At 40.0% G+C, this 25,899-nt stretch overlaps 1 protein-coding gene across 1 annotated transcript in view; it reads left to right on the plus strand.

Moving 5' to 3' along the window:
• SLX4IP (SLX4 interacting protein) overlaps positions 1–25,899 on the plus strand; it is a 185,397-nt gene that overhangs the window by 9,074 nt on the left and 150,424 nt on the right. Inside the window, 1 exon segment of the mRNA XM_033440317.2 lies at positions 9,374–9,429. Within this exon segment, the coding sequence (XP_033296208.1) occupies positions 9,403–9,429 (27 nt within the window). The 5' untranslated portion in view covers positions 9,374–9,402.

Here is a 25,899-nt window from a genome sequence, read left to right on the forward strand (position 1 = left end):
AGAGACTTGGAAAATGTCCCACCACCCTGACAAACTGGTCCCCGAGGTTTCTGGGGTCACTGGATTAAGTTGAAGAACCCAGAGGGGAAAGGGAGCCTTGGGAGGCAGGCCCTCTGACAGCTCATGGAAAGCCGTGGCAAACAGGCAGAGGCCTCCCTGGCTCCACCGTGAGCAGCTCTGTGTAGGCACAGCTCAGCAGGGCATTAACATATATATCGCCCATTGTGACGACAGGTGAAAATTTTCATCTGGAATATCAAAGGAATATTCATTATGTGGTATTTTTTATGAAAGTTGGGAAAGATTCAGTACATTTTTTGGAAAATTTCCCTATAAACAGCCGAAATAAAATAGTCTCAGTTCCTGTTATCTGGAATATTTCTTCATCCAACAGACTTTCTTGATCACCTTCTATTGTTAAGCAGTGCTCTGAGGGCTGGTCACCTTTGATAACTTGCTCCTTCCAGGATGGGTAAGCCTGCTTTTACCATATTTGGAAATTAGCAAATTGGTTTGGTTCATTTCAGATTTCAGTTCGTCATGTAGTTCATTTCCAGCACCTGTGCCCAGTGCTGTAATGAAGCCAAGGAAGTATGCCTTCTTTATCTAATATGACTTTAGCAAGTATGCAGGCTCAAGGTCTATGCAACTGCTGTCCAGATGTGTTATGGGCTTTATCTCGGTAGGCTTTATTTTTTGTTTATGAAGAAGTGTGCCATGTCACATAGCATAATAGCGAACTAAATGAATTCCAACCATTTACCTTAGCTGTGGAGCCCCTCCCTCCCTCTTTTCCTTCCTCCCCCCTCCCAGCCTTTCTGTCTCTGTCTTTTCCTCTCTTTCTTTCTTTGATTAGCAGGAGAGACCCACCACTCACTTAGCTTTATTCGAAGTCGTGCCCTATGTTAGGAACATGTGACTTGGCCAGGGGCTCTGGGAGGGAGGGCACACCTACCTTGACAGCCCAGTTAGCGTTTGACCTTAGCAGTTGTACAGGAGACAGATGGTGCTGGTTTGCCTTCAGAGAGCCGACCCGACTCTTCTCCTGCCCTTGGCCTTCAGCTGTGAGACCCTGGCCTGGTCCCCCAAGTTCTTGTTAGGGAAATAGATCTCAGGCCTGGGAATAGATGGTCTGTAGGGTGTCTTTTATCATAAAACTGTTACTTTTTTGAGACTGCAAACACTGTAGGAACAAGTGAAAAAATTTTACATTGAGAGGCAGAATGCCACATGGGATTAAAAATGGGTTAAAAGTATGCAAAATGTATTTTACAGTTCCTTTTTTCATGCAGCCTATTTTACACTAGAGACCATTTTATTTCATCTAAAAATATGCTATTTAGTTCTAGATTCTTACAGATCATATTTTTGAGACTGGGCTTTGATGATACTTTTTGAAGAATCCAGTCCTTAAAAACAAAATGCAGGGACTTCCCTGCAGTGGTTAAGAATCCGCCTGCCAATGCAGGGGACACGGGTTCAAGCTCTGGTCCAGGAAGATCCCACATGCCACGGAGCAACTAAGCCTGTGCGCCACAACTACTGAAGCCTGCGTGCCTAGAGCCCGTGCTCCACAACAAGAGAAGCCACTGCAATGAGAAGCCCGTGCACCTCAATGAAGAGTAGCCCTCGCTTGCCGCAACTAGAGGAAGCCCGTGCGCAGCAACGAAGACCCAATGCAGCCAAAAATAAAATAAATAAATTTATAAAAACAAAATAAAACGAAATGCAGCTGCTCTTGCTTTACTGATTAAAGAAAAAAAATGAGCATTTTAGAAGAGTCAACTGGGGCTTCCCTGGTGACGCAGTGGTTGAGAGTCTGCCTGCCGATGCAGGGGACACGGGTTCGTGCCCTGGTCCGGGAAGATCCCACATGCCACGGAGCGGTTGGGCCCGTGAGCCATGGCCGCTGGGCCTGCGCGTCCGGAGCCTGTGCTCCGCGGCGGGAGAGGCCACAGCGGTGAGAGGCCCGCGTACCAAAAACAAACAAACAAACAAACAGTCAACTGCAACCTTACTGTGAGTTGAAAATATAACCTTCACTGTAATATGGCTCATAATCTATCTAACAGCAGATATGGTCCTAAAGCCTCACCACAGCCTTCTGTGTGGTCCGCCTGTCCTTTGGGAAAGGAAGGACATATGAGAAGACCAGTGTATGATTAAAAATAATTAGATCACACATGCTTCAGCTTTGGTTGGGTACTTGCTGGAAAACTCTCTCCCCTGTTTTTCTATCTACCTGAACCACTTAGTACCCTCTAAGTGTCCCCAGAGAGGGACTCTCTAATTCTTAGCAGAGTTAGTCAAGCCTGATTTAATATATTTAAGGGGACCGACTGTTTATCAGGTTCAAATAATATAATTTTTAAGATCTAGCTAAAGTTTTCAGAACAAACTTCATGAATGTTGTTTTCAAGTACACATTCTTGACTTTCTAGAAACTTGTTTATTCCATTTACACCTCTGTCTAAATGGGCCTAAGATGAACATCATTAAAAATGTTCTAGGGCTTCCCTGGTGGCGCAGTGGTTGAGAGTGCGCCTGCCGATGCAGGGGACACGGGTTCATGCCCCGGTCCGGGAAGATCCCACATGCCGCGGAGCGGCTGGGCCCGTGAGCCATGGCCGCTGAGCCTGCGCGTCCGGAGCCTGTGCTCCGCAATGGGAGAGGCCACAGCAGTGAGAGGCCCGCATACCAAAAAAAAAAAAAAAAAAAAAGTTCTAAATCATGTGCATTACATTGTTAAGAGAATAGAGATGAATAAATTAAAATTAAAATGACAGGGTTTGGATAAAGATATTTTTGTCTATTAGAAAAATAGAATCAAAGGTTATCAAATTTCTTTAAAAAATCGTCTTTGACTAAGTAATAATAACTCTTAACACTCATCCAGGGCCTACTTTTTATAAATGATGATACTGAAGGTTTTCACATGCTTAGTCCTTTGAATAATTTTGAGTTAGGTGTTACTGTCCCTGTTTTATAAATAAGGAATCTGGGGTTCAGAAATAAGTGCTTTTCTTTTTTTTCTTTTCCATTATGGTTTATTACAGGATATTTAATATAGTTCTCTGTGCTATACGGTAGGATCTTGTTGTTTCTCCATTCTATGTATACCAGTTTGCATCTGCTAATCCCAAACTCCCAATCCATCCCTCCTCTACTCTCTCCTGCTTGGCAACCACAGGTCTGTTCTCTATGTCTGTGAGTCTGTTTCTGTTTTGTAGATAAGTTCATTTGTGTCATATTTTAGATTCCATATATAAGTGATATATATATATATATATATATACCACATCTTCTTTAATCATTCATCTGTCAGTGGACATTTAGGTTGCTTCCGTGTCTTGGCTATAGTAAATAGTGCTGCTGTGAACATAGAGGTGCATGTGTCTTTTTGAATTATAGTCCAGATATATACCCAGAAGTGGGATTGCTAGATCATATGGTAGTTCTATTTTTAAATTTTTGAGGAGCCTCCATACTGTTTTCCATAGTGGCTGCACTGATTTACATTCCCACCAGTAGAGTAGGAGGGTTCCCTTCTTTCCACACCCTCTCCAGCTTTGTTACTTGTAGACTTTTTAATGATGGCCATTCTGACCGGTGTGAGGTGGTACCTCATTGTAGTTTTGATTTGCATTTCTCTAGTAATTAGCGATGTTGAGCATCTTTTCATGTGCCTGTTGGCCATCTGTATGTCTTCTTTGGAGAAATGTCTGTTTAGGTCTTCTGCCCATTTTTTGTTTGGGTTGTTTGTTTTTTTGATATTGAGCTGCATGAGCTGTTTGTATAATAAGTGCTTTTCTTATAATAAAACGAAAATCCCTTAAACTGCACTGTCCGTTACGATTGCCACTAACTGCAAGTGACTGTTGAGCACTTGGCATGTGGCCAGTCCAAAATGAGGTGCTAGAAACATAAAATACATTCCTGACTTGAAAACTTAGGTAAAACACCAAGAGTGTAAATATTTTTATATTGATTGCATGCTGAAATGATAACATGATGGATTTATTGGGTTAAATAAGACATATTAGTAAAATTAATTTCACCTGTTTCTGTTTACCTTTTTATTAGATGCAGCTACTAGAAATTTTAAAATTACATATGTGCTTTGCATTGTATTTCTGTTGGACCGTGCTGCTCTAAAAGTGTCCGTACGCATGATCTAAACGGCAGATAGTTCCACGCACGAGGCTTGAGAGTTATGGCATCCTTCCCATCCTATTCCTTCCTCAACAGCAGCTCTCTCCAGCTTGCTCTTCAGGTTGGAGCAGAGTTTAGCACTTAAGAATTGGGTCCTTATCAATGGAGAACAGACTTGTGGTTGCCAAAGGGAGGTGGGAGGTGGGGAAGGGATGGACGGGGAATTTGGGGTTAGCATATGCAAACTATTACATATAGAATGGATAAATAAAAAGGTCCTACTATATAGCACAGGGAACTATGTTCAATACCCTGTGATGAACCATAATGGAAAAGGATATGAAAAAGAATGTATATATATGTATAACTGAATCACTTTGCTGTCCCGCAGAAATTAACACAACATTGTAAATCAACTACAATAAAAAAAAAAAAAGAATTGGGTCCTTATCGCTAAATTTCTTGCTATATTTCTGCTTTTTTATTAGTTGTGGTTGTTTAGGTGGTTGTTGTTGTTATTATTGGTTTTAGGCTTTGCTTCTAAAACATTCAGTTAGCATTAAAGGGAGCTCCCTTTAACCCCTTTGTCCCTACTACATACATACACACACATTTCCCATCCTCTTAATATTGTTGAAAACACAATATTGTTTAGGTCAATATTTAGTGTTTGTTATCATGACTATAAATTCTGAGCTGTCTATGAAATACTTTTTAATTTTTATTTTCTGCATAATTTTTGTTTATCCTGGAATCAGTAATTGCCTTGTATTATTCAGTTGCTTAGCTTTCCGCGCAGCTGTCCTAATTCAATCTCATATTCTGCACTGGTTGTCTAAAATTCATCTGCATGCATGTAGGCACTTCCTGAAGAGGCCTCTGCTGGAGCCTCACAACCGGCTCTGTCCTGGACTGATGGTACTCTGCTTGTCTAGCCCATGAGTCTCATGCAGGGATCTGCTTTCACCAGATCCTGGGGTTTCCTTTGCCTTTTGCCTATCTCAGCCTTCCTTTTTCCTATATCTTCCCTTTTTTTGGGTCAATTTCCTCCTTTTGGTGAAGCACATCTTTAGTAGCTTCCTGAGAAAGAATTCACAGGACATACATTTTTAAAGACCTTGCATGCCTAAAAATGCTTTTACCCCTGCCTCGTGTTTAAATGCATTTGGTGTTTGAAAATAATTTTCTTCAGGTTTTTTAGGCTGTTTTTCCATTGCCTTTTAGATTCCAGAGTTGTTTTGGGTAGTTTGGAGCCAGATATTCTCTACCACCGATTCTTTTTGTCATCAGTGCCTGAAATGTTACTGTGATATACACCCTTATATGGATCTGCTTCTATCCTGATTTTTACATGTTGGTTCTCCTATACTGGTCCTTTAATTTTTAATTTATTCTCTCTTATTTTTCATCCTCTTTATTTTTGCTGAAGTTTCTGGATGACTTACTCAATATGATCCTCTGGACCTTCTATTTAGTTTTTTAATTTTAGCTATCATAGCTTTAATTTGTTGTTTTCTACAAGTTTCTTTTTTTAAAAAAATTATTGCCTTATAGATGTAGTATCTTCTATCCCACTGATATTAGTGATAGTTTCTTTAAAAATATTTCTTTCTCCTTGCATAGTCTAGGTTTCAGCCAAGTAGTTTTTTTTCTGTTTGTTTTGTTTCCTTTCATGATAGAGTCTTTCCTTACATGCTAGGTGATTCCTGATTGCTTAAGTGTATTTGAGAGTGGAACACTAAAGAGATGGGAGTTAGTTCTGCACACACATGTGGGGCTTGTGGGTGTGGCCTTCACTTTAGAGCCATCTGTCTTGGCTGTTTGCCTGGGGAACCCCTGATGTCAGTACTTTTAGATCCAGTTCCCTGCATGAGGAGGTTTCAGTCTCCTATTTGGAGACTAAGGCAGGATAGAGGGATGTGTTAGTCAAGCTTCTCCAGAGAAACAGAAACGATAGAAGATACACACACACACACACACGTATATGTATATATATATGTGTATTTATGAAAAGAGTTGGCTCATGAGATTTTGGAGGCCTTGAAGTCCCATGATATACTGTTTGCAAGCTGGAGACCCAGAAAAACCAGTGGTGTGATTCAGTCCAAGTCCAGGAGTGCCAGTGTCCAAGGGCAGGAAAGAAGATGGATGTCCCAAATCAGAGAGATCTTGGATTCACCCTTCCTCTACCTTTTTGTTCTATTTGGGCCCTCAGTGGATTGAATGATGCTCACCCATATTGGGGAGGGCCATCTGCTTTACTCAGTTCACGAATTCAAATGCTAATCTCTTCCAGAAGCATCCTCACAAACGCACCTGAAATAATGTTTACTAATTATCTGGGCATCCCTTAGCCCAGACAAGTCAACACATAAAATTAACCATCACAGGGGGCATGTGGGATGCCCCTTAATTTCTCTTTTTTTCAGTAGGGTACCCCCCACTTTATGCTGCCTGGTGTTCTCCAGACCAGAGATCCTCTGTTTTACCCTCTCCAGAACATAGTTCTCTAGGCTCTGCAAGGTGGGAGAGGGCAGTTGCCTGGCGGAGCTCAGTAAAAGGGAGTAGAAGAACTTGATTCCTTTTTATTGCCAAATAGTATTCCATTGTGTGTATATATCACATTTTGTTAAGTATATAGTGATACAAGCTTACCTCAGGAAACAAGAAAAATCTCAAATATCACATTTTGTTTACCCATTCATCATTTGATGGACATTTGGGTTGTCTCCACTTTTTTGGTTATTATGTATAATGCTGCTATGAAGATTCCTGTATAAATGTTTGTGTGAACATATGTTTTTATTTTCCTTGGGTACATACCTAGGAGTGGAAATGCTGAATCATATGGCAACTCTGTGTTTACCTTTTTGAAGAGCTGCTACACTGTTTTCCAAAGTGGCTGCAACATTTTATATTCTCACCAACCATGTATGAGAGTTCTCATCTATCCATATCTTTGTCAACACTTGTTATTGTTTGTCTTTTGTATTTTGCCATCCTAGTGGGTGTAAAGTGGTATATCATTGTGGTTTTGATTTGTATTTCCTTGATGACTAGTAATTTTGAGCATCTCTTTATGTGCTTATTAGCCATTTGTATGTCTTCTTTGGAGAAATGTCTATTCAAATCCTTTGTTCATTTTTAAATTGGGTTATTCATCTTTTTATTGTTGTTTTAAGGTGTTCTTTATGTTTTCTGGACATGAGTCCCTTATTTGTTGTATGATTTGCAGATATTTTCTCCCATTCTGTGGGTTGTCTTTCAGGTTCTTGATAGTGTCCTTTAAAGCACTGAAGTTTTAAATTTTGATGAAATCTGATTTACCGATTTTTTCTTTTGTGACTTGTGCCTTTGGTATCGTGTCTAAGAAATTATTGCCTTATGCAAGGTCACAAAAATTTATGCCTATGGTTTCTTCTAAGAGTTTATAGTTTTAGCTCTTACATTTAGGTCTTTGATCCATTTTGAGTTAATTTTTGTATATAATGTGATGTAGTGTTCTAGCTTTATTCTTTTGAGTGTGGATACCCAGTTGTAACAGCACCATTTGTAGAAAGGACTGTTTCCCAATTAAATTGTCACAGCACATTGGTTAAAAATCAGTTGAACATAACTGTAAGGGTCTGTTTTGGGACTCTCAGTTTTATCCCATTGATCTATGTGTCTGTCTTTTATGCCAGTACCACACTGTCTTGATTACTCTAACTTTGTAGTAAGCGTTCAAATGGGGAAGTATGAATTCTTCAATTTTGTTCTCCTTTTTCAAGATTATTTCGGCTACTATAGATGTATTTTCATATGCATTTTAGGGTAAGATTGTCAATTTCTATAAAGTCAGCTGGGGTTTTGATAGAGATTGTGTTATAGATCAATTTGGGGAGTATGGCTATCCTAACAAAATTAAGTGTTAATTTAATCCATGAATATGGGATAACTGTCCATTTACTTAAGTTTTTAATTTCTTTCAATAATAATGTATGGTTTTTGGTGTATAAATCTTGTGGGGTTTTTAAAAAAAAAATTTCCTAAGTATTCTTTCTGATGTTCTTGTAAACAGAATTGTTTTCTTAAATTCATTTCAGGATTACTCATTGCCAGAATGTAGAAATATAATTGACTTTTTAATATATTTACATCTTACAACCTTACTTCGTATACTTTGTAATTCTATTAGTGTTTTTTTTTTTTTTAACTCTTCAGGATTTTCTGCATATAAGAACATGTTATTTGTGATAGGGACAGTTTTATCGCTTCCTTCCCAATCTGGATGCCATTTATTTCTTTTTCTTGCCTAATTGCCCTGGCTAGCACCTCAGTGCAGCACATACAGTGCTGTGTGGAAGTGACAGAGCAGATATCTCTGTTTTTTCCTCTTTGAGGAGGAGGCATTCAGTCGTTCACCATTTAGTATGGTTTTAGCTGTGGGTTTTTCTTAGTGGATTTTATTTTGGTTTTTTTTGGCTGCGCTGTGCGGCTTGTGGGATCTTAGTTCCCCGACCAGGGATTGAACCCAGGCCCTTGGCAGTGAAAGTGCCAAGTCCTTACCACTGAACTGCCAGGGAATTCCCTAGCTGTGGGTTCTTCACAGATGCTCTTTATCAGGTTGAGGATGCTTCCTTCTATTCCTAGTGTGTTGGATTTTTTTTTTTTTAAATTAAAAAAAGTGTTGGATTTTGTCAATTTTTTTCTAAATTTGAGATAATCATGTGTTTTCTCTTTTATTCTATTAATATAGTGTATTATACTGATTTTCAGATGTTAAACCAATCTTATATTCCTGAGATAAATCTAATGTCATGGTGTATAATCCTTTTTATATGTTGCTAGCTTTGGTTTGTAGTATTTTGTTGAATACTAGTGTGTAGTTTTCCTTTCTTGTGATGTTTCTGTTTGGTATTGGTATCAGGATGTAACTGGCCTCTTAGAATGATTTGAGTTTTTCTTATGCTTCTTTTAAAGAGTCTGTGAAAGATTGGTATTAATTGTTCTTTAAACATTTGGTAGAATACATCTGGGCCTGTGCTTTTCTTTGTGGGCAGTTCGTAAACTGTTAATTCAATATAATATTTTTGTTAAGACCAGTTATAAGTGAACATTCATCTTGTAAGAATACCTGTTGATATTTGATTATTCAGCCAACCTTTCTCTTATATAATATACAAATCGAAAGAAATTTTGATATACCTACTTTTTAACTTTCTTTTTTCTTCTGTTAAAGGTCTGTAATTACTCTGGAATCAGTAAGCCATGGCGTCAAAGAAATTTGCTGTTAAGGTAAGTAATGCTTAATAGCTTTCTTTAAAATGATTAATCACTTTCTAATATAACTGAGTCCTGTGTTAATTGAAAACAGTAGCCCTGAACTTTCCTTCTACTCTTCAGATTTGGGACACTACTGAAAATTTGAAGTAGGTGATTGAAAATTTGCATGTTAAGAATGAGATGGGGGAGAAAATGAATAGTTCATATGGTCATGGGAGTTTCTTGCTTAAAGTCTTTTGTAAGATGCCTTTGGGACATAACTTGGTCCTTAATGTTAAAAAGTATTATTCACATTGTATGTCCATGGCGTCATTTTTGATTATGACAAAGCATGTAAAAATAAAGAAGCAGGCAGCAAATGCTGCGCCTGGGTGAATGCCAGGAGCGAGTTCTCCTGCCTGGCTGCCCTCTTTTGCTTTTCTCTTGTAAGCATCTCTTCTTTATCCCTTGATGGCTGGGTCCCAGACCTTCTCAGTTGTGGAGGAATGGGAGGGTCACCTGTGAGGGGTGGTGGGGAAGGAGAGGGGAAGAATTGGTAGTGAGTACAGTCGACCCTCCAGGTTCTGCATCCAAGAGTCCTGCATCCAACTAGCTGCAGATCCAGTCTCGAGAGGAACTATTGTATGAAGGATGCTTCACATATGCCTGTTCTTTAGGGCATTTTCCCTGCGCTAGTGTTTAATTAAGCAGAAATTCAAAACACCGAAACAGAGAAATCATAGTGGTTAACCAGATCAGATACTGTTTAGTGTTGTAGTCGTATCTTATCTTTACCAAGTCAGTGCTTTAGATTTACAACATATTTATAAATTTCATTATTCACAGTTATTTCTAGTATCTGTATATTCTATATGTAGTATTCCTCTCTGTGAGAGATTATAAGTGGTGAATTTTCACAATCTGTCTGTCTAAAAATGTCTTTTGGTTTTCCTCTAGAAAGTAAAGTTTGTTTTAGAATTTTAGGTTGCACATCAGTTCCTCTCAGCACTTTAAAGGTATTTTTCCATTGTCTTTTGAAATCTCTTATTGCAACTGAGAAATGTTTTAATTATCAGTTGATGCTTTAAAACCACCTTAAAACGTAGTGACTTAAAACAGAAGCCATTTTATTCTCTCTCAGGATTCTGTAGGTCGCCTGGTATCTGTTGGGCGGTTTCTTCTCTTGATGTTGGCTGGGGCTGCAGTCATCTGGGGACTGAGTTCAGCCTGCACATCAAAGCTGGCCGCGCATGTGGCTGGCCGTTGATCCTGGCTGTGCTTGGAATCTCACCTGGGGCTGTTAATTGTTGTCCTCAGTTCTCATTCAGGTGGCTACTCTGTGTGGCTTGGGCTCCTCTCCTGGCTTGGTGGCTGAGTTTTGAGGGATGGTGTCCCAGAGCAAAAGTTGCGAGAAGAAAAAAGTGTAATTTGTCCGTGCCTTGAAGGCCTGAGCTCAGAATCCCACGTGCGTTTCCTCTGCATTCTGTTGGTCAGAGCACTCAGAGGGTCAGCTCCAGGGAAGCTGCAACTCTCCGTGGGAGAAGCAGCTTGTGCTTACAGGGAGGGGGAGAATCTGGGGTGCATCTGTGGAGACTAGTCAGCAAAGAAGTCTACTGTCAGCCCATCGTGATTTCTTTCTTTGTTATCTTGCTTATCAAGATATCTTGGTTCTCTTTGGTTGCTCTTAAGATTTTGTGTCTTTGATATTCTATAGTTTCACTGTGAAATCTTGAGATACAGACTTTTTATTTATCTGGCTTGGGATGCAATGTACATCTTCATTTGGAAGAGTCAAGTCTTTCATCAATTTTGGAAAATTTCGACCTTTTTCTCTTCAAGTACTGCTCCTCTCTGTTCTCTCTGATCTCTTCTTCTGGAACTCTTATACGAAGTTTGTTGAATAGTCCCACGTAACTGTTTATTATGTGCTAGAGGGTGATGTTAACTCATCCAGGACTGAGCGCCTGCAGGCTGTCTGCTCAGAAAAGGACTGGGCCTCTAGCAAAGCTTCGCCCAAACTGGCTGTGGTCCATTCGGATAGACAATCCTCGTCAGCCACAAAGCTTAGACCCTAGGCCCCTAATTATGCCAGAGCTGGGTCAATTGATTTCCAAGACATACATACTGATGTGGTAAATTCTGCTACGAGATTGCCTGATCTCACAGCTGCACCAGCAAGACTTGGAACCTAACTCCCAGGTCATGCCAGGTGGGGGAGTGACCCCAACCATGGGTGTCAAGCCAGCAGGTTAGGGATAGTCAGAGTTCTGACACATTATATGGAAGATTCTACACATCATGTTGTGTTGGTGTCCCTGCTTCTGTCTGATCACACAGGCAAGGAACAAGTGCTTTCCTAATCATGCAGTTTAAAAGGCCCACAACCCAAGCAGTGGGATCCCATTCTGAAGGTCTGACATCCCGCCCAGCCAGATTGCTGTGCACTGCCCTAGGGTGTCATGGGCAACAGGGGACATGCACACCTGCTCTTGCTGCAGTCACCGTGTGCCCGCTCTGATGAACTCTGCTTGGCCATTTTCCGTTTCCTTTTTCTCTTCTCTTTATGTCTGTATGTTGCATTCAGAGTGCTTTTTATCAGATCTCTTCCAGTTTACTAAAAGCTTGTCATCAGTATTTATTCTCCTTTTTAATCTGTATTTATTCTATTCTTTGTTTATTTTTAGTGACTGTATTTTTCATTTGAGAATTTATGTTTGTTTTATTTTAATTCAAATTCTACCAGTTCTTTTTTTATATATATACTTGTCCCTTTTTTCAATATGTTTCCATATCCTTCTTTTATCTCCTTCATAATCTTAAAGTAGTTTATTTTATAGCCTCTTTTAGATTGTTCTGTTATTTCCACTGTTATTTACTAAGTGTGAAATACACGGGTGGAAAGACCTATGAGCTCAGCCCTGCAGAGCAGTGGAGCGGTTTCAAGTTTACTTCTGCTGGAGCCATTGGCATTTTGGTGGTTTTGGACCAGGTTTATATTCATTTCAGGGCTTGGGATTCCACCACCTTGTGGGTAGTCTGACTTTGCAACCCACAACTGAGTATGGCACAGCTTAGTGTTTTTAGTATTTTCCAGTATTTTCCTTGCTGTTCTCCCTCCCCTGCCCCCCACCCCCCGCCCCTGCCAAAGCCCTGGGTGGATGGCAGGCTTCCATGCTGCTTCCCTTGGTCAGCGAGCAGAGATTTTTTTTGCATTTTCATGAAACCCACAGTTTCTCAAGAGGATGAAGGAAAAGCTCTCTTGAATAGCTCCTGTTCCAAGAGATTGTGGACAAACTTACCCATACAAACCCAAAGAGTATTATATGAGGATATCTACAAATTGAGTACTTATTTCTGTGTCAAGCTTTGTCTTATGTGCTAAGCTGATACAAAGAACTGAAAGTTGAAGTTCTTCACAACTCCGGACTTAACTGGAATGAGTTTATTCCCAACTCCTCTCTCTCTCCTACCCTTTTTAGGCATTAGGATGCCATCTCTCAGCTATCCTGGCTTCCAAATATTCTGACAACTAGGCTTGAACCTTCCAAATGGGTGATTATATTTTTTCCAGCTTGATTGAAATATCATTGACATATAACATTGTGTAAGTCTAAGGTGTACAATATGTTGATTTGATAAATGTATAAATTGCAAAATGTTTACCACAGTAATTTTAGTTAACGCGTCCTTCACTTCACATAATTACCATTTTGTTGTTGTCATGGTGAAAACATTAGAGCTTTACTCTCAAGTATACAGTACAGTGTTGCTAACTCTAGTCACCATGCTGTACATTACATCCCCGGAACTTACTCATCTTATAACTAAAAGTTTGTACCCTTCAACCAACATCACCCCATTTACCCCATCCCTCAGCCCCTGGCAACTACCATTCTACTCTGTTTCTATGAATTTGATGTTTTAAGATTCCACATATAAGTGAAATCATACAGTATTTATTTGTCTTTCTCTGTCTGAGTTACTACACTTAGTATAATGTCCTTAAGGTCTATCTGTGTTGCTGCAAATGGCAGAATTTCCTTTTTATGGCTGAATAATATTCCATTGCATGTGTATACCATATTTTCTTTATTCATTCATCTGTCAGTAGACACTTAGGTTGTTTCCATGTCTTGGCTATTGTGAATAATGCTGCAGTGAACACGGAGTGCAGATATCTCTTCAAGATAGTGATTTCATATCCTTCAGATATATACCCAGAAGTGGGATTGCTGGATCATGTGGCAGTTCTACTTTAAAATTTTTGATTAACCTCCATAATGTTTTCTATAGTGGCTGCACCAATTTACATTCCCACCAACCATGCACCAGAGTTCCCTTTTCTCTACAGTCTCACCAGTATTTATCTCTTGTCTTTTTCATAATAGCTATTCTAACAGGTGTGAGGTGATATCTCATTGTGGTTTTGATTTGCCTTTCCAAAGGAATGATATTGATTAGTGCTGATAGGGATTTGTTATTTTTAGTAGTCTTTTCAGAGAACCAAATTCAGGTTTCATTTTATTTTCCTGTAGCATACTTGTTTTCTATTTTATTGATTTCTTTATTATTTCCTTCCTTCTACATTCTTTGAGCAAATTTGTCCTTTTTTCAGCTTCTTAAGGGGGAAGGTTAAATCATTGATTTTGGAACCGTTCTTCTTTTCTAGTATATGCACTTAAAGCTATGAATTTCTCTCTAAGTACCTACTTGACTTGTATCCTCTTGTTTTGATAGAGATGCTGTTAAAGTGGGAATTTTGCTTCCATTCAAATCAAAATATTTTCTAATTTTCATTGTGTTTCATTTTTGTTTATGGCTTATTCAGATGTATAGTGTATAGTTTCTAAGTTTTTGGAAATTTTCTAATAATCATTTTGTTATTAGCATAATCATTTTGTTTAGCGTAATTCCTCTATTGATATTTTGGTTAATGTTCTATAAACACTTGAAAAAAGTGTTGCTTGTCAGGTGCATTGAACTGTGTATCCGACTCAAGTCAGGTTTGTTGATTCTGTTGTAAAAAATCTGCTTTGTGTTTGCTCATATTTTGTCCACTTGTTTGATCAGTTGAGAGAGGCGTGTTAAAATCTCCAACTATGGTTTTAGATTTGTATATTTGTCCTTTTATTGATCTTGGCTTTGTATATCTTAAGGCTATATTAGCACATATATACAAATTTATGATTGTTCTTTCTGTTGAATAGAATCTTTAATTATTATGAAATATCTCTTTTTATTTCTAGTCATACTTAACCTAAAGTCTACTTGTCTGATATAAGTAGGGCCTGCATCTGGCATCCCCCAACCAGATATCTAAGTCCCCCACTGGATTCTTGAAGCCCAGCAGTCAGTAAGTTCCACCCATGTACAGAAACTTTCCAGTCAGAGATTTATTGTCTGTTCTTAATTATGAATGGACAAAAGATACCACCAGAGATTTAAGGAAAACTTGAGAAACAGAAAACCAGAGAACTGAAAAAGAGAGAGAAAAGCAAATGAGCAAAACTGGAGGATCAGAGAGATTCTAGTAAGCAAGAAAAGACTTTTAAAAACATTATAATTAGTATCCTCAAAGCAAAAAAGGAAACTATTATAACCATGTGACACGTTCAGGATTTTATGAATAAGGGAAATTCCTGAAAATAGGTAAGAGCTCTTGTAAATTAAAAATATGATAGAAATAAAAATTTAGTAAAGTATGGGAAGATGGATAAGGAATACTGCCCAGAAAGTAGAGCAAAAAGATAATAGTTAAAAAAGTGGGAAGATAATACAAGAAAATTTGAGGTGTACAGTATTGATATGAAAAATTGATTTTGAAAAACAAATTGATATGAAATTGATATGAAAAAGTTCTAGAAAGGAAAACAAAGAAGATGGTGGAGAGGAAAATTATGAAAGAAGTAATACGATAAAATTACTAGAAATGATGGCACAAAGTTACTATTTGAAAGTTTCTGTGAGAGTGCACCTAAAAAAGGCAAGGAAAACAAGTTGTACTAAGGTGCATCATCCTAAAATTTCATAACACCGGAAATTCAGAGAAGACCCTAGAAGAAAATCAGATCACATACAGAGGATCAGATTCAGAACCGCCTTCTCAGCAGCTATAGTTGTGGACAGGGGAACAATTCCTTAGATATTCTGAGGATAATAGTTTCTGATCTTGGGTGGCCTCGGCCTGCAGCAGCTTGAAGCAGGGTTTTGGCTCCCCGGCCAGAGATTGAGGTCGGGTTGCGGCAGTGAAGCACAGAAACCTAGCCACTAGACCAGTGGTCAGTGACAAGGCCCTGGCCCTTTGGCTTTGCAGAAGAGTTCCTACAAAGACGGAAAGTAGTGAAACAAGTAAAGTGTTTATTAGGAGAAAAAAAAAAAAAGTAGAGGATGTGTGGATAGACACACGGGCGGGCGGACTCAGAGAGAGTCGCGCCCTCGTGGTAGTTTGAATCACTTTTATGGGGCATTTCTTCCGGGTTTCCTTTGGTCTATCACTTTGCTTTGCCTGGTTCTGAGTCCGTATTTGGAACATCTCAGGATCCTCCCATGTGTGCGCGCGCATCTCTCAGCCAAGATGGATTCCACCGAAGAGGCCTATGGGTAGTTGGCCTCTTACTGTGGGGTGGCTCCCCCCTCCTTTTTTGACCTCCAAGGAGCTTTCTAGTCGAGCAAGTTTCCTTGACTTGGAGAATGAGAAATATGTGGTCTCTTATCTTCTATCTGGGCAGGGCCCAGCCTCTTCTCTCAATTGTCCTGCTATTCTCATCTTGGAGTATCGGTTCACAGGGAACAAATCTCCAATTGCTTACCCTGGGGGGCGGGGGGAGGGGCTTGTGGCCCATCTACCTCCTGCCTCAGTTTCCAGCCCTGAATGCTTTTCACAGCTCAACTTTCAATCACATGTTAAGGTGGAATAGAGGCATTTTCAGACTTGCAAAGGCTAAAAGAAATTTTCTTCTAATGTACCCTATTTTAGGAAGGATATGATTTTTCCCAGATGGGACGGTGAGCAGAGGAAGGGTGAGATTGGGATCCAGGAAATAGGGAATCCAGCAGGTGAGGGCCTAAGCAAATCCCATGATGATCAGTTGTGTATAATGCTTAGAGAGTAACCAGTCCAATTGGAACAGGACAGATGGTTCTATGAAAGATGTCTCCAACAAAAAAGGAAATGAATAAAATACCACATGTACTTAAATGTATTGAGAGGAGTTTCTGTAGGTCAGAGTGTGGGAATGATTTAGTGGCAGGAATATGGGAAACTATTCCTTAATTCTAAGCAAACAAAAGATTATGCAAGATAGAAAAGTAAGCATGGTATAACTACATGGCTCAGCTTTGAACACTTCATATGTTGAGATCTTCAAATTTTGGAAGCCTGGGGAAGGAGATGTGTGAGCGGGTGGGTTGCAAACATTATGTTTTCATTTTCCATGGATAGTGTTTAAATCTGAAATAAAAGATTACAGTATAAACAAAATATTTAGAACGATTTAGTAAATACCAGATGACATAGATGAAGTTCTGTGTGGTGTCTCCTGGTGAGTGAAAGTTGGGTTGAGGGTGGAACCAGGATGGGGAAGAAGAGGACTGTTTTTGATAGGTCATTTTAATCTGTGTATATGGATTACTATGATAAAAAAAATCACATGAATAAAAGTTAAAAGGAATTAACTTATGCAAATTTTCATATAGATGCATTTACTTTTGACCATCTGGGTTGAAAAATACTTGGATAGAGCACGGTTTCCAAGCTAACAGAAAAGCAGGTGAATACCAACAATTTGCCACTTGCATCTCAGTTGTTTATTCTGAGACTTTCCTTGGAATGGTATTAATTATCCCTGCAAACAAGTTATTCTTATTCAAATGAAGAAAGGTCTTCTGACCTTCCTGCATAGAAGAGGGCTTTTTAAAAACAAAGCGAAACAAAACAAAACAAAACAAAACAAAACACTGCTGTGACCCTGGCCTTCACCTCTTTCTTATAACTGCCTCCTAGGCCAGAATTTCAGGAAATGGCAGTGGTGTATGAGATAAGTCCTTGGAACCCCAGCTTTCAGGGTCTCTTGACTTCTGGGCCACTGCAGCCCAGGGCAGGAGGATGTGTCCTAAACTCCAGTGAAGGCTTTCTCAGCTTAAAGTAGTAGTGGCAGCAGGCTCCTCCGTGATCCTAATTCTAGCTCTGCACCCACCCCAGTGTTTTAGAACTTCCATAATTATAAGTTCTTTAGGGAACAAGGGGTCAGAAAGTTACACCCCACAGATGAGCTGCTTGTTTCTGTAAATAAAGTTTTATTGGAACACAGACACTCCCATTTGTTTATATATTGTGCCTGGCTGCTTTTATGCTACAATGGCAGAGTTGAATAGTTGCAACAAAGACCTTATTGTGTGCAAAGTCTGAAATATTTATATATTACATAAGCAGATTTAAGTATATAAATATATCTCTTAAAGCACATCTCAATTCCTACTGGCCATGTTTCAACTGCTTAGAGGCACACATAGGTAGTAGTAGTAGTAGCAGCTGAATTGGACAGCATGGGTCTGAATCAGTGCATCCTTCTGTACTCTTGCTTCCTTGCACCTTGTCAGAGTAAGCTTTCAATGAAGTTTACCTTGGGTTAAACCGGCTGCAAGGGCACGGTAAATTAGGAAGGTCAAGGCAACTCCATTTCCTTTGCAAGTAGAAGCAAGAAATAGACATGGATATATAATGTATTAAAGTTTAGTAAGAAGAAAATAAATTTAAATAATAAATTATTGTTGAAGCTATCAAATCAGTATTCATGGTATCTACTTCTGAAAAGTTTATGGATCCATTCCCCGCTTCACAGGTGTTTTAAAAGTGTTGCCAGGTCTCACTCCCATGCAATTATAGTTACAATCTTATGATTTAAAATTTTCGACTTGGGTTCCAGCAGAGCAGTACTGTGTTCCTACTTCATTGTCTGTCTTTGTTTGTAGATCATTTCCTCTGCTTCCTGCATCTGTTTTCTTGGATTAGTTAGGTATTACACCGAAGTCTAGAATTCTTTTGGCTACAAAGCTTGCTCTGCTGCTTTCCCTTCCCACAGCCCACTTTATTGTGGGTGGGAAAATTTTTGTTGGGAGGGCTTGATTAATTAGAAGGGATTCATGGCTTCCCTAGCAGGAAGATTACAGAGCCTGGCTTAGTGACAGGCCAATCGGTACTTAAGGAAAAACTCAGACCAGCCAGATTTCCCTGGAATGTGGATCTGGCTTTGTCTTCTTCCACAGGGAGTGTGTAATGACCTTCTCCTCCTCCTTCCCACCCACTCCAGGAGACTTGAAGCTTTTACTTTAGCTGTTGATAGTTGTCCACTTTTTATTCTGGGGTTGGGGGGAGTGTGGTGTGCTGGACTTTTGGGGTATGACGACTGAGTTATTCCCTAAATCTGAAGTAACAGACTTAAGATTTTATTAATGTTAACAAAGAGAGGAGAGATTTTACATTTAAAAAAAATCTCCCCGCATCTCTACTATCTGTTTTTCGTTGCATTCCTTTGTAGCAATTATAGTTTTATCTTCTCTGAATTTCAGTTAACCTTAGTCTCAGCATTCCTTAGAACAACCGCAAAAAGAAATATGCCCAAGAATTGACAGTAATTTCCCCTTTATAAAAAGTGAAGAGCAACTCTTTGAACTTCTAGAGAGAGAAAGTTGAATAGCAAATGGGCTTTTGTCTTGCTGGTTTGCCTCAGTGAATAACTTAAATTCTGTGCCCTAGGTTTTTCATTTACCTAAAGGGGAATGTAGCAGTTTGTCATCAGCACTCATTTGGAAATAGATGCACTGATTTTGTGTATTGAAAAAAAGATTTATGCAAATATTTTCATATCAGTCGAGTTCTAGTTAATGACTCTATTAAATTTTGAGAAAGACTAAAACTGAAGTGTCCTAACACAATAAATCACAAAAGTTTTAAATGGTTACATTCTTTAGTAGAAATAAATCTGAAGGACGGGTGTGCAACCTTTAACCCTGAGAATGTTTTTACAAAGGCATTTGTCTTTGTGAAACTTTCCACGGTGAAAGAAGTAGCTCTGTATTTCTTCCCCCAGAACTTAAACTCTTCATCTTCCAGTTGCTTCTTAATTTTGTCTATTTGTTGGGCGAGCTTGAAGTTTTAAAATCACACAGGATCCCTACGAGTTTTCCCAGTGGTGATGACACGCACACCAACTACAGTCGGCTGCTCTTCCTTCCCTACTGCACAGTATCTGTTCTGTTACGTTGCTCACGCTGGGAACTCTTCAACTAAATGTGTGCTGAGTACTTGATAGATTTGGAATACAATTCATAAAAGTGTACCGGCCGTCACCCAATTAAATGCTGCATCAGGCTTAAAGTTTTCAGGGACCTTCTCACTCCAGTGAGAGCATTTGTTCTGAGTGTTGATGACTTTGAAACAACGTTCTTGTTGGACTTGAAATGAAACTTCCTTTTCCAAGTGTTCTCTCTGCTTCCCTGGCCAGACACCCAGTTTTCTGGGCTTCTTCCCCAGTCCTTCCCCATGTGTATTAGCACATCTATTCTTTTTGGGAACGATTAGAAAGTGTTTAAATACAGCCCTGGCTTCTCACCCTCTTTTCAGTTTCAACTCTCCACCTGCCTCCCTGAAGTCTCTGCCTAAACTGATCCCTAAAACTTTGCACTAAGAATTCAGTTTATCACATTTTCTTCTAAATTGGCTTTTGCTTTGAATGTCCCTGGCTCTACCCTCACATCCTGGGCTCGCCAAATTATGCTGTTTCCCTGTCTTTCCTGCATCCATTCTCAACACAGTGTACTGGACTTGCATCTTCTCTCTCCTTTTCTTATAAATTCAAGCCTTTATTATCCTTGTTGTTAACGTTTCTGCACTGATCTCTGGATGATCTCTATGCCTTTCTTGTCCTGCCATTCCAGTGCATCCAGACAAGTGCCAGGATAATGTTTTCTTAACACCGTTTGCACCCTGTCACTTCCTTGCTTAAGCGATCAGAGTAATTCCTTTTGTTTAATCAGACCTAATCTAAACTCTCCAGCTCAATTCAAGGCACTCTGATAACTATTCTCCCCCTTCCTCTTTAACTTTGACCCATATTTTCATCTTGGAACTTGGGAACATGGCCCACCTATTCCTATGAAACCGATGCATTTGCATTTTCTGCAGTGATCTGGCCTGTGGTTTTCTTTCTTCCTTTTCCCTCTCACCTTTTCTTCTGTAGTCTATGCTCATCAGCTTTTTCCAGGCTTGATCAAAGACGCTCTTTTATTTTCACACAACATCTAAACTTTTCCTGCATCGATTACCCTCTCACTTTGTTCCTTTGACTGCTATGCACAGCTTCTGTTGTCCGTGTTATATATATTCTCCAATTATTTATATCTATATCTACCCATGCTCTTACAACATACTGTTCCCAGCCACATTTCCCAAGAAGAAGGACCTGTGGTCTGCTTGTTATGTATCTACCTTGAGTAATCCGGAGTATTTCCTAGGTGCCTGGTATCCCTCACTTTCCCTATTAGAAAGATGAGAAATGTCTTTCCTCGTGGCTTATGGGAAACAGGAAAGTCACTCAAGCTTAGAGTTATTTCTTACTGGTCTTTTTTCAGTCCCAGACAGAGAATGTTGTAATCTTCAATTTGTGGTTTATTTCTTTTGTTAAAAAAAAATTGCATCTCAACCTGTTTCTCCTTTAAGGAGTCCACAGTTTCGCTTTGAAAATATTTTAAGTAATTCTTTTGAAAATTGCCAAAATGACAATGTATAGAGTTTGCTTCTATTTGGCCTTCAGGAAAGTAAATTATTCCAGTACAATGATGTTAATTCTTTGGACATCATCATATTTTAAGTAACACCTTAGTGTTAGACCATGATATGCTAATTTTTTCCAACATACATACAAAGCACATGTGTATGTTATTAACTTCTTCTGGTGTCAAAAATAATTCTTCGTAGGAAAGTAGATTCAGGCTTTTTCACAGATACAAGAACTCAGTACGTTCCTTGGATTCTCTTTGAGGGCTGTAGAGGGCATAATTGTTCTGTGTTTTGTAAAGTACCTCTCTGCAGATGTCGTGATCCAAGGAAGCACAGCAGCCAGAGTGCTTTTAAAATCGCTGGCTCATTCCTAGGTCATCGTGACGTGCTAAATGCTGGTGTTTGCTTGCCTGGGAGTTGTGTGTATGCCCTCACCCATAGCCTGTTAGCCTGTGGATGTTTAGATTGCTCTGCCTTATAGTTCTCCTCGCCGGGAAACACCACCGTTAACCACAGCGGTAGAAAACAGAACAGCCCAAACTATCCGCAGTGGCCTCAGAGAAAGCATTGTCAGTGACACAAGATTGCCTCTGGCGTGCTTCACTTCCAGATTCCAGAAGCGGAAGCGAGGGGCTGAGAGTGAGGGTCCCTTTGGTCCTTGCACGGCTTTGGGGCCCCAGCCCAGCCATGGTCCTAGCAGTAAAGGCTGGAGGGTTCGACTGGGACAAAGTCCTTGAAGTCACAGTGTTTTTAACAGTTACTGTACTTCCTACGCACCTTTCCTAACTGTTATTGTTACTGTGAGTTTTGGGGATGTGCGGTTGAGGAAGTAAGATGTAGGGTGGTGATTAACAAAGGGTCCTTGCATCCCAGAATTCCTGGGAATGGAAATGATATTTCACTGAACAGCCCACACGTGCAACAGTCCAGTCATTAGCCAAATGTTGTAAGGATGCACAGTGTTCATTTATTCTTTTTTTTTTTTTTTTTTGCGGTACACGGGCCTCTCACTGTTGCAGCCTCTCCCTTTGCGGAGCACAGGCTCCGGACGCACAGGCTCAGCGGCCATGGCTCACGGGCCCGGCCGCTCCGCGGCACGTGGGATCTTCCCGGACCGGGGCACAAACCTGTGTCCCCTGCATCGGCAGGCGGACTCTCAACCACTGCGCCACCAGGAAAGCCCAGTGTTCATTTATTCTTGTTGGCCTTTTCGATGTGTCTCTGGTAGTAACCTCTTGTAATACCCAGGATTAAGTAATATAGGAAACAAGGCCATTGCATAGGTCACTTTGATGCATGTGCGTAGCATGTGACAATAACATTCTGATTTTAAGACTACTAGAAACACCAAGTAAAGAATGAGTTTGCAGTAGTGACCATACACAGCAGACAGGCACGTGCTGTGTTTTGCAAGTGTGAGCTGAGATGAGGAAGAATGTTATGCTGTTTGTTTCACAAAGATGTAGCGTCATATAGATTCTGGCAAGGCATGCGCCAGGTCTGGCATCCCACTTTTCATGACCTGAAAAATTCACTGTCTCTTATGGATCAGTACTGAGATCATGTCTTGTCCTAAGTTTCTGTGATTCTCGATATTCTAATCATATGACTCTAGGTTCTTTTATAGTACTTCTTGAATTTAGATCCTCAGGTTTTTGAGGAAGGGATTGTAGAAGATGAAATTAGCATCAGACTTTTGATCAGGGTTCCTGATACCATGTTGTGGCTTCACTTGTGAAATGTGGATGACTGGGTGAATTGTGTTACCCCTCTGAGCATCCATTTCTTCAGCTGTGGGGTAGTGCTATTATTCCTATCTGTTTGACAGAGTTTCTTGTGGGTATCAGAGTAATAATAAAAGACAGTGCTGTCAAAGTGTTTGGGAAAAGACCACTTTATGCATGTCATGGGCCGTCAGTAATTATTTAATATTTTACAGTGACATTCTGTATAGTGTTAGAGGGACTTGGCCTGAGTGTCTTGTTTGTTCTTTGTCTCATAATTCTTTGGCATGAGGACTAGTCTAATTCTTTTCATATGTGAGGTGTCAGCAAATCTTCGTTTATCCCTGGTGTGCAAGGCCCTGGGTTAGGCACTAGAGACACAGACAAGGGTGATGATTGCCTGTCCCTATCCTCAGGGGGTTTGTAATGAGAAATTAATGTGTCAAAATGTAAGCAGCCATAGGTGAGGGGAACACAGACGGTCCTGCAGAGCTGAGGTGTGAACAAATGAGTACAGTCATTTTGTTCAGATCTGTTTCTTTATGGGATATTGTGGCAAAGCCCAAAGGTCACTCGGTCTTTGGGGTGCTCCGTTCGTGTGTCAGTTTACCTGGTGGGCTACAGTGGCAGGTGGCCAGGGCTAGAATTCCGGGGGCTTAGATTTCAGTCCTTAGTATTGATTCTTGACTATGGGCAGGTCAGTTAACCTCATGTTTCAGTTAGCTATGTAACCAGCAGTTAGCTGTGTAACCAGCTAGCCCGAAACTTTTCATAATTCCATGGGTCAGAAAATCTTAGTGGCAGTTTTTCTGCTTTACATGGCGTTGACTGGGTCACTCATTTGGATGCATTCAGATACCCACTGGGCTGGTAAGCTCAAGAGGGTTTCACTCCCATCCATGTTCAGTCCTCCTCCACGATGCATCTCTCTCTTCACAAGGCATCTTTCATTTAGTTGTCTAGCTTGAGCTCCCTTACAGCATGGTGCTGGCTTCCCAGAGAGCATGACACTGGAAGATGCTAGGCTTCCTAAGGGCTGAATCTGGAGCTGGCAGACTCCGACACCATATTCTATTGGTCAGCAAATCACAAGGTCAGGAGAGAAGAAATAGATTCTTCTTTCTTTCTTTTTTTTAAAAAATAAATTTATTTATTTATTTTTTGGCCGCGTTGGGTCTTCACTGCTGCGTGCGGGCTTCCTCTAGTTGCGGTGAGCAGGGGTTACTCTTCGTTGCAGTGCACGGGCTTCTCATTGTGGTGGCTTCTCTTGTTGCAGAGCATGGACCCTAGGCGCACGGGCTTCAGTAGTTGCGGCTCACGGGCTCTAGAGCGCAGGCTCTGTAGTTGTGGTGCATGGGCTTAGTTACTCCGCAGTATGTGAGGTCTTCCCGGACCAGGGCTTGAACCCGTGTCCCCTGCATTGGCAGGCAGATTTTTAACCACTGCGCCACCAGGGAAGCCCAGCTCCTCATCTTGATGGGATGAGCAGTGTGCTTATGTGAAGGAGGGGAGGAATTGTTGGTGGCCATCTCTGGGGATTGTTTACCACATATGTTCCTATCTCTTAAATCTTATCTATTAGTATCTATTAAATGAGGTGTTGAATTAGCACATCTCTAATGAACTGTCTAGTCCTACATTTTGATAATTCCCTAAACATTTATTGGAGGAATTTTTTGTGTATGATATAGTGGAAAGAATTTGGGCGTTGGAGGCAGAAAGGCCTGTGTTTGAACCAGGGCATCACCATTGACCTGCACTCTGGAAAGTGATTTAAGTACCCACTTGTTAAATAGGAAATAGGGTTAATTAAGTGGTGTTAATATAAACTCCTTTCCAGGATAATCGTCCGTCTCAGCAGAGTCACCACTTAGAAAGTGTTAGCATTTTTCCCTTTTCACTGCCTTGTTACCTGATATGGGCCTTTTCAAAGCCAGTAGTAGTTGAAGACATTAATTGCCATTCATTTTGCTTAATTCTGATAAGGTTGATGAAGTATTTAATCACGTTTTGCCAGTGCAAGGATATTTTTCTAGTTCAAATAAGACTGTTCATTTTGTTTATCCATTTTGGTATTATAAATTATTCCTAGAACATTGTTGCTCCTTAAAAATAAGTATTTTGAAAATGTATTTTGGTCTGTGAACAGCTGACTTATTTGGCATTTCTGGTATCTTTTGTTTGGAAGAAAGAAAAAGCCATGTGGGGTGGCCAGCATTCAGTCTGGCTGTTTGGACTGTGGTGGTGCCTGGCCTGTGGACCAGCACACTGGTGTGTGAGACTGGGACACGTGCTTCTACTACCGTCCTACCTGGGTCCAAGATGAAGCTCAGAGACAAAGGGGAGGAAGAGAAAAGACAGACCCTGTAGTCTGTAAAGCACTGGCTCTCAAAGTGTGTTCTCTGGACCAGCAGCATAAGCATAGCCTGTGCTAATTGCACTATTTTTATATTAGTGTTATTGTGAGGGTTAAATGCATATTAAGTGCTTAACAAAGGTAGCCATTTTAATAAACATTAGGCATTATCTCAATCATCATCATCATAACAAATATTAATTATTGTGATTAACTTTTTTTTTAACTTTTTTCCTCCAGTGTATTTCATGAAGTAGCTTATTTTGCAATTTTTTTTTAAAGCTACTAGAGTTCTTATTTCATCCTTGTAAAAATTTTGTGAATGATCTGTTGGTCTAACAACACTTCGTGTCGTCAAGTAAATGAAGACTTGTTTAAGCAATGTCTGAAGGTACTTCATAATTCTGAAGAAGATAGTCTTCAGTCTAAAGGGATGTTGAGAGATCATGTGTTTGTGGGAGTCATTAATGCCACTGAATGAGTCCCCGGGCAATGTCTCAACTCTGGAATTTGCTTTTAAAAGCTGTTCTCTCTCTAGACCCCCTTTCTTTCTTCATTTAGGTATGTGTCCTTAAAAGTCTCTATGTGGAGTTTTTTTCCTTTTCTTTTTTTTTTTTCTTTCATTTGTGGTCAGATAAGGATCATGG

Source organism: Orcinus orca, chromosome 16, assembly GCF_937001465.1.
Source record: "Orcinus orca chromosome 16, mOrcOrc1.1, whole genome shotgun sequence".
Taxonomy (NCBI): domain Eukaryota; kingdom Metazoa; phylum Chordata; class Mammalia; order Artiodactyla; family Delphinidae; genus Orcinus; species Orcinus orca.